The 8,557-nt window shown below is 52.4% G+C and overlaps 4 protein-coding genes and 1 long non-coding RNA gene across 5 annotated transcripts in view; 4 read left to right on the top strand and 1 right to left on the bottom strand.

The window, feature by feature from the left end:
- GPR162 (G protein-coupled receptor 162) lies at positions 1-6,469 on the top strand. Its single transcript, XM_069101568.1, has 6 exons — positions 1-125; positions 1,737-1,832; positions 1,983-3,052; positions 3,451-3,640; positions 4,378-4,535; positions 5,300-6,469. Exons 3-6 carry the CDS (start codon positions 2,186-2,188, stop codon positions 5,816-5,818), a joined length of 1,734 nt encoding a protein of 577 aa, XP_068957669.1. The 5' UTR covers positions 1-125; positions 1,737-1,832; positions 1,983-2,185; the 3' UTR covers positions 5,819-6,469.
- The window catches only part of EMG1 (EMG1 N1-specific pseudouridine methyltransferase), a 370,137-nt gene that overhangs the window by 141,432 nt on the left and 220,148 nt on the right, over positions 1-8,557 (top strand). The window lies entirely within an intron of this gene.
- Positions 1-8,557, top strand: part of TPI1 (triosephosphate isomerase 1) — a 204,943-nt gene that overhangs the window by 141,438 nt on the left and 54,948 nt on the right. The gene's annotated exons all lie outside the window — the stretch shown is intronic.
- On the bottom strand, positions 5,363-8,320 carry LOC138171974 (uncharacterized). Its single transcript, XR_011171017.1, has 3 exons — positions 8,189-8,320; positions 7,917-8,027; positions 5,363-5,497 (listed from the first exon to the last, which is right to left on the bottom strand). It is a non-coding gene; the product is annotated as an uncharacterized lncRNA (long non-coding RNA).
- Positions 7,261-8,557, top strand: part of P3H3 (prolyl 3-hydroxylase 3) — a 12,418-nt gene continuing 11,121 nt past the window's right edge. The window contains exon 1 of the mRNA XM_069101567.1: positions 7,261-7,813. Within this exon, the coding sequence (XP_068957668.1) occupies positions 7,337-7,813 (477 nt within the window). The 5' untranslated portion in view covers positions 7,261-7,336. The remainder of the gene's footprint in view (positions 7,814-8,557) is intronic.

Here is an 8,557-nt window from a genome sequence, read left to right as displayed (position 1 = left end):
GAGAGAGAGAGAGAGAGAGAGAGAGAGAGAGAGAGAGAGAGAGAAGAATAGGCGGGCAAGGAGGAGCTGAAACCGGAGAGATGCTCTAGTCTCCATGGCAGTGCTTGGAGCAGGCAGAGGCAGAGGTAAGAAGCCGACCCCTCTTCCCTGGGCTCCCCACTCCCATTGCTTTCTCATCCCACTGCTTCCTCTCCCCTTTCCCGTCCCTGAGTTCCCCTCCTCCCCTGGCCACCTGCTGTTCCTAGCATGGGGGGGGGGTGCGGATTCCTGACCTCTCTAAAGAACATAAGAACATAGGGGACTCCTTAGCTTCCCATCCCCACTCTGACCTGTCATCCCTTTTCCCCCCTCCCCATTCTGTCCTTCACCTTCTCCTCTCTGTCCTTCATCCTCTCTTTTCCTTCCTTCAAGCTTTTCTTTCTCCAAGGGTGCTCCCTCCCCCCCGCAGTGGAGCCAAGGGAGGGAAAATGAAAAAGGGTCTAAAGTGGGGAAAAAAGAAATGGAGGGGGTACTCCTGCCCAACTCTGGTTGCCCCACCCCCCTGGCTAGCCATCACCATAGCAACTCAGATTACTGGGCTCCATATAGAAAACAAAAAGGGGGTGCTATGACCTCATGGAAAGGTGCAGGAAAGGGGCTGAGGGCTCCTCCATAAGGAATGCCCTCCTTTAGTTTTCCAGCTTTTGTACCTTTCCCTCCACCTCTCCCAACCTCTGTATGCCCCTTCTGACACCTCCCTTGGACCCTCTCCCCTCCTTACTGTGTTCTCCTGATTTGCTCCAACTGCCTTCCTAAGGCTCTACAGCATCGATAACCTCATTGCTTTTACAGCCCCCCACCCCCACCCCAAGAGGAGAGAGACAAGGTCACCTAGTGGGGCCCCAGATTTTATGTCTTCAGCTCCTTCCCAGCACTCTCTTCCCTTGGCTAGAGGGCCCTTTAGTTCCTCTCAGTCTCTGGATCTCCCATCTACTTTCCCCTTTCTTTCCTTCTCCTTTTCCCTAAAACTCTCTCTTTTCTTCTTCTTCCACCTCCACCCACCCATTCTCTATTCTCTCCCTTTCTGGATCATTCTGTTCTGAGGTCAAACAGTTTTCCCTCCTTCGGTTCCTCTTGCTCTCTGCCTTCAAGTCCATCTTCCTCTTTCTGGTACTTCCCTGGGTCAGAAAAAGGGGAAAGTTAAGTCTTGAGAAGACAGGAAAGAGGTGATAAGTCACTATCCTTAGGAGAATGGAGGGTTTGGAAAGGGTTGGAGGATACATACTCCACCTCACTGCCTTTCACCCCTTCCCCCCTCATTGTCACCTACCGTGAACCTCAGTAGAACTGAGTTATTTACTGTTCGCCTATCAGTGAATCTGGGGGAAAATTAATGGAGATGGGATTGGGGTGGGGGGAGATTGGATAAAGAGACTTTTGCAATGGAGTTTGGAAAAAGGAATAGGAAAATGGGTGAGCTGGGGTTCTTGGCAGGAGAACACTGTTGAAGTTAAAAGGAGAGAGGGAAATGGAAAATGATGGAGTGGGGCTAAAATACCATTTTCCCTAGCAGCTTATAGGAGCACCACTGACCCCAGGGTTTCATTGTAGAGCCAGGGAGATTGACTAAGTGACATCTGCAGGTCTCAATCTTTTGTGATTTCAAATGAAGGAAAGGAAGGAAGCAAGCTCAGGAAACCAACTGAAAAAAAAAGGAATCCCGACCCCTGGCCTATCTGCAGCTCTCTTTACCACAGCAGGTTCTGTCTGCTGAAGACCCCCACATCCATGGAGAGAGTCAAAGGAGCTGCAGCCCACTGAGTCTGTTGGAAGAAAGGACAACAGGAAGCCAGGTGGGAATGGAAATCAGAGGATCCCACCCAGCATCCTAGCAAGGGTGCTTTTTCTCCACTCAAGGGAGAGAAAAGACAAGCTATACAGAGGGAGAGGGCTGTCTCTTTTGACCCTTAGCCTTGGAATCCTCCTTCTCCTTTCTGCCACAGCAAATGACATCTTAGGGGAGCCATGAAGGACAAGGCAGTGGGGTAGGCCACAGAGACTTTTTTGCCTCATTCTAGGAGGGGGAATTGGGAAACGGGGATCATAAGGGTCATGGGGGGCAGTCTCAGTGGGGCTCCTGGGTGAATCCATTCCCCCCACCCCCCAGAACTTAAGGGGGGGTGGGGGGCAGAGGAAGAAGAGGAGGATGGCTCGGGGCGGGACAGGGGTGGAGGAGGCCTCTCTCCGCTCCAATGCCCTGTCATGGCTGGCCTGTGGAATGCTGGCCCTCTTGGCCAATGCATGGATCATTCTCAGCATCTCAGCCAAGCAGCAGAAACACAAACCCCTGGAACTGTTGCTCTGCTTCCTGGCTGGCACCCACATCCTCATGGCAGCAGTGCCCCTCACCACTTTTGCTGTGGTGCAGCTCCGACGCCAGGCCTCTTCAGACTATGACTGGAATGAAAGCATCTGTAAAGTTTTTGTCTCTACTTACTACACGCTGGCCCTAGCCACCTGCTTCACCGTGGCCTCACTCTCCTATCACCGGATGTGGATGGTCCGCTGGCCTGTCAACTACCGGCTCAGCAATGCCAAGAAGCAGGCGCTGCACGCTGTCATGGGCATCTGGATGGTCAGCTTCATCCTATCCACACTACCTTCCATTGGCTGGCACAACAACGGCGAGCGATATTACGCCCGGGGCTGCCAATTCATTGTCTCCAAGATCGGGCTGGGTTTTGGGGTCTGCTTTAGCCTCCTGCTGCTTGGTGGCATTGTCATGGGGCTGGTGTGTGTGGCCATCACCTTCTACCAGACACTGTGGGCCCGACCCCGTCGGGCAAGACGGGCCCGGAAATCAGGGGGTAGAGAGGGATCAAGAGGGGGAGGTCCAGGGGGCCTAGGGACCCGGCCAGCATTCGAGGTTCCAGCCATTGTAGTGGAGGACGCCCGAGGGAAGCGTCGGTCTTCGCTGGATGGCTCTGAATCTGCCAAGACGTCCCTGCAGGTCACCAACTTGGTCAGCGCCATCGTCTTTCTCTACGACTCACTCACTGGGGTGCCCATCCTGGTGAGATCGGGATTCCACACTCCACTTCCCTCTCCCTACCATTCAGCCTCTAACTTCCTTGTCTGGTCTGTCATTCCCTCCACCTAGAATAGAACTTTCTCCATCCTTGTTCCACTCTTAGATCCCACTCCATATAAATAACTTTCACCTCCCCCCAATCCCTTCTGTCCCAACCTCCAAGTCCCCTTGTACCTCTATATTACGGCTCTGCCTTTTCTCATGGAGCCCCATCTCTCCATTCCAGTCTTCGTGACCTTCCTCTAGTTCCCTTCTCCCTGATGAAGCACATCCTCTAGCTGTGCCTTAAATCCCACTGTCAGAGGCAGAAGCCTGGGCTGGAGAGACCGGCTCTGAGCCTTGGCAGTCGTTGTGACGAGCCCCCTGCCCTCCTTCCCCAGGCAGTGAGCTTCTTCTCACTGAAGTCCGACTCTGCGCCCCCATGGATGGTGCTAGCTGTGCTGTGGTGCTCCATGGTGCAGACTCTGCTCCTGCCCTCCTTCATCTGGTCCTGTGAGCGTTACCGAGCCGATGTGCGCACCGTGTGGGAGCAGTGCGTGGCTATCATGTCGGAGGAGGACGGCGAGGATGGTCAGAGGATGTCTCCCCTTCCTGCACAAAGAACCCTCCTACAGACTCTAAACTCTGATCTCACCACACATACAGCTCCTTTGCTGCCAAGTGTCTGTAAAGGGCACTGGAATGCCACCCCCACCTTATTGTCCCTCTCTGGGCTTCAGTTTTCTCATCTCTAAAATGAGGGGGATGGCCCCTTTTTGAAACTCTTGACTTTCCTTATGCACAAGGTTAGGGTCCATACACTGCACTGTAGCTCCCCCTGCTGGACGCATCTCCATCACTGTGTTGATGGTCCCTTCAACTTTCCCTGACACCACTCACATTGGGCGGTCCTGTTTCACACTTAGTCTCTCAGTCTTGATTTCCAGGCCTTTCTTCTCCCCTCTGTTGCTTCTACCTCTTACACCCTCCCTGTACAAGATACCTAAATTCAAGGCCCTCTCTTCTTTCCCTTTACCCTGCTACAACTTAAAGCTCTTTTCTCCTCTGTGATCTATTCACAGCCTACCTTGTCAGAAGCTACACACACACACACATACACACACACACACACACACACACACAGAAACTCTCACAGCTCCTTTTTCAACCAAAGGGTTGGGGTCAAGAGGGAGGGGGGTATCTAAGGTCAAACTGTAAAAAGAGGTCTGGGGAAGTAGGGTGATGGGCATCTTGGGGACAATGACAGTTGTATACATTGGGTGGTCTCCCGATGGAACCCCTTACTTTATCCCCCTTTTCTTTCCAAGATGGAGCCTGTAATGACTATACTGATGGCCGGGTCTGCAAAATTCGTTTTGATGCTAATGGGGCTGCTGGGCCAGGGAGCCAAGACCCCTCCCAGGTGAAGATGCTGAGTGGGAGGCACATGCTATTTCCTCCTCATGAAAGAGTCCACTATTTGCAGGTATGGAGTTGAGAAAGGATGGGGTGCTCTAATCTCCTAACTTCCCTAAGATCCTTTGTAGACTTGGTTCCAAGTGCCTAACCCCAAAATATCTCAGCTTGGGCTGAAAAGATAGATCTCTCCCTGTCCTCTTTATAGCCCACCATGAAGGACAAGAAAGACCACTAAGTGGGCAAGAGAGAGATAGTTGGGCTTTGTCTGTCTCCATATGCCAAACCCTCTCCCCCAATGATCCAATAGCTTTCTCTATTCCCAGGTCAGGGGTAGGAGGTGAGGTGCTACTGGCAGTCCTCCTGCTACCTGAAGAAGGCCTAAAAGGTACAAGGACAGATTGGAGGGGCTTCACGTGCTTTACCTGTGTGGGTTCAAGTCACGTTTCTTTAGGCATCAGCTTCCTCTTTTGTAAAAAGAAGAATTGGCCTGGATGTTCTTTAATGTCCCTTAAATACTTTTAAATCCATGAAACCTAAGAAATCAGTACAGAAAACACATAACTGGTATGGAGAGAAAGAAGGTCCTATTCTAGCTGTGTGTGTGTGTGTGTGTGTGTGTGCAAGGTAAAGGAGAACTAGAGGGGAACCTATTGAAGCTGGTTTTTGAGTTAGTTCTACCAAAACATGCAGGCAGAGAAAGAGCCTTTGAGGTGGAGAAATGACACCAACAAAAAGCCGTCATCATTGTTATGGTGCATTCCTCTCTATTCCAGAAGTTGTCTTACATTGCTCCGTGAAGTTCTTTAAGATCTCACCTTTCCCCCATCCCAGGTCCCATTGTCCAGACGACTATCCCATGATGAGACCAACATCTTCTCTACTCCTCGTTCACCTGGCTCCTTCCTGCATAAGTGGTCATCTTCAGATGACATCCGGATGATCCCATCCTCAAACAGGGAACTAGGGACACTCCGGGGCATGGAAGATGATGAAGAGGAGTCTGGAGCATTGACCAATCTGCATCAGTTTCTGGAAAGCAGAATGCTAGGAGGAGGTGGAGGCCCTCCAAGGGGCCCTGGTTTCTTCCGAGATGAGATCACTACCTTCATTGATGAGACACCCCTGCCTTCTCCAGCTGCCTCCCCAGGTCCCTCTCCCCGTCGGCCCAGGGCCCCAGGTCTCTTACCCCGTCGTCTTTCCCTAGGGTCTCCTGATACTGGGGTGACTGGAGTGTCTACTGGATTATATACAGGGCGACGGTGCTCCCTCACTGGAATTGAGGGGGACTCACAGGCTTGGGGAGGGACTTGGGGTCCAAACACACCTATATTTGCCCCATTGAGCCTGTGAGCTCATGGTGAACCCAAAAGACTTAAGAGGAAGGGAGCCTGGGGGTAGATGTCTCCCTTAACTTAGTCCTGTCTACAATTAGCCACAAACTTGAACCCAGGACAGCTGTCAGCAGCACTTAGAGGTGAATGGGGGAATTGGATTTGGGGCGTCATAGCTCTGACTACTATGTCTATAAGACTAGACCCTGCTCCTTACTTCCCATCATCCCCAGCCCAATGTATTAAAATCTGAAGTATTACTGTGGAAACAGCTGTAGCCACTGTGTCCTGATGGGTAGGGTGCTGGTGGTGGTGCTAGTCAAAAGGTCAAAGAAATAGCTCGAATTTATATAGTGTTCTAAGGTTTTTCAAACCCTTTCCTCACAACTCCCTGAGGCAGGAACAAGAAAGAAATATGGAGACAAACAGATCCATAAAAGTATCAGAGAGATCCAGACAGAGGGACAAAGAGACACACAAAGTCACATACATAATCTTACACACACATATATATTCCTAGTCCCACCTATCAATCACTCAACTGTGCGTATAGGTACTTTGCAGTTCAGAGTTGTTTGCTCATAACAACTCTGGGAGGTAGGTGATGTTTTCCATGTTTTATAGATGAGGAACCTTAGAAAGGACAAGGGTCTAGTTCAAGGTCACACAGCTATTAAGTGCCAATAGCTGCTGATATTTAAATTCAGGAGTTCTGAGTCTACGTTCACAGGTGAGTCAGAGCCACGAATGAAAGAGATTTATGTACGTAGCCATGATTTGTTAAAAGTGGGTATAGGAAAAAAGAAAAAGGTGATGCCTTTTCTGCTTCCACCCCAACTCTATTCTAGGAATCACTTCTCTAGAGAAAGGTCCTCTTATTTGATTTAACAGACTCTGGGATCTGGAGTACCACTCTCTGGCCCCCTTCTGCCGATGATTACCACTAGTCAGTGCAGAGACTCGATTTCTTTGTCCTGAAGGGCTGTATTCCAGATATTCTGGAACCAAGAGGCCACCTCCAGAACATCCCACTGCCTTCTTGGATGGCAACAGTCTCCATTCCTCCCACTATCCACTTCCTACTCTCACTCCACTGTCCATCTCTCCTAGCCAGAACCCCCAGGACTCGGTGGTTACTTCTCCCTTCCCACCCCAATCCTCCAAAAGGATGAATCTCCCTCATTCTTTCCCTGACCCAAGCTCCCTACTTTTTGTCTCACATTTTCTCTTTGTCTCTGTCTCTGTCTCTCTCTCTCTGTCTGTTTCTGTCTTTCTCTGTCTCTCTGTCTCTTTCCGCCCCCCCCCCTTCTATGTCCCTCTAGTTCTCGACTCATTCTCTCTTGATCATCCCAATGGGAAGGGATGCTCTGTCTCACTCTCCCTCTCCTTCCTTTTCTCTATCGTCTTGCTATCTCCTTCTTTCTTTCTCCTTCCCCATCCCCCCCGCTTCCTCTCTAGCTCTTTCTCCTTCCTCTCCCCTCCCTCTTCCATTCCTCCCTTTCCTCTCTCTCTCCCTCTCCTGCCGGGCCTCCACATCATGCTCTCGCTCCTCCTTCTCCTACTGCTCCTGCCGCCCCAGGGCTCCTCGGAGCCCCCAGGTCTGGCCCAGCTGCCCCGGCTAGCACCTCTCCAGTCCCCCGACCTGCTGTACGCGGACGGGCTGCGCGCCTACTCCGCGGGGGCCTGGGAGCGGGCGGTCGCTCTCTTTCGGGAGGCGCTGAGAAGCAGGGCCGAAGTGGGCCGCGCGAGACGGGACTGCGGGGCGCTGTGCGCAGCGGAGCCGGGGACCGAGCTGCCCCCAGTGCCCTCGAGCGACCCTGGCTCGGACTTCAGCCCAGGGCCCTGGGAAAGGCTGCTCCTCCGCGCCGCACTGCGCCGAGCCGAATGCGTGAGCCAGTGCGCGGCCCGGAGGCTGGGACCCAGGGGCGCCGCGGGGCACCGAGCGGTGCGTGCGCTCCAGGATGCCTTCCGCCGCCGGGAGCCCTACAACTACTTGCAGAGGGCATACTACAAGGTGCGGGCAAGGGCTGCGGTGGGGATCGGCTCCCATTCTTTGGAGTGCAGGTTCTCTCAGAGCTAACTGAGAGTTGGAGGTTCGAATACCAACCCTGCCTTACCTGTGTGGCTTGAGGCAAATCACTGCACCTCTCTGGGCCCCAGTTTCCTCACCCGTAAAGTAAGCAGTTTGTGCTAGATTTTAAGGTTTCTTCCTGCACGAAATCCAAAGACTGTTTGAAAACAAAATCCAGAGTGGGTAATGTTAGAACGACTATGTAGGGGGAGGTGAGAGCCATTTGAGGATTCTCTAATCCATCCCCCCTCCTCCTCATATTACAGACGAGGGATGTGAGGCCCAGAAAGTGTATGAGGTTAATTTGCCCAAAGTCACACCAATAGTTAAGAGTAGAACTGAATTTCTAACGCGGGTCTTCCGAATCTGAGCACCCTTTCCACGGAACCACATTAAAACCAACGCAGGAGTGACCACTGATATCTTTTGTAAAACTGGATCCAGAACAGCAGCGTCAGAGGATTTTTAGTGGAAAAAGGAAGGAAGTGAGGAGCTAGGGCCTGAGGGAGCCTCTAGAGGAGGACCGAGTGGGGGGGGGGATTGGTCGGGGGGGGGTTCCGCCGGGGGAGGGGGGGGGGGGGGGGGGGGGGGGGGGGGGAGACGGGGAAGAGGCAGCAACAGAAGCGAAAACCGGACGGACAGCCAGACAAGAGAGCGACCAGGGTAACAGCACGGCACAACGTGTGG

Source organism: Petaurus breviceps, unplaced genomic scaffold (assembly GCF_028583685.1).
Source record: "Petaurus breviceps papuanus isolate PSGF00001 unplaced genomic scaffold, PetGlider_PUasm1.0 470, whole genome shotgun sequence".
Lineage (NCBI taxonomy): Eukaryota > Metazoa > Chordata > Mammalia > Diprotodontia > Petauridae > Petaurus > Petaurus breviceps.
This window is presented reverse-complemented; position numbering and strand designations above follow the sequence as displayed.

Excerpts from the sequence above, each read along its gene's own strand:
- GPR162 (XM_069101568.1), top strand. The coding sequence starts at position 2,186 with ATGGCTCGGGGCGGGACAGGGGTGGAGGAGGCCTCTCTCCGCTCCAAT. Across the intron at positions 3,053-3,450 it reads TCACTGGGGTGCCCATCCTG|GCAGTGAGCTTCTTCTCACT; the intron begins GTGAGATCGGGA and ends CTCCTTCCCCAG. Across the intron at positions 4,536-5,299 it reads AAAGAGTCCACTATTTGCAG|GTCCCATTGTCCAGACGACT; the intron begins GTATGGAGTTGA and ends CCCCCATCCCAG.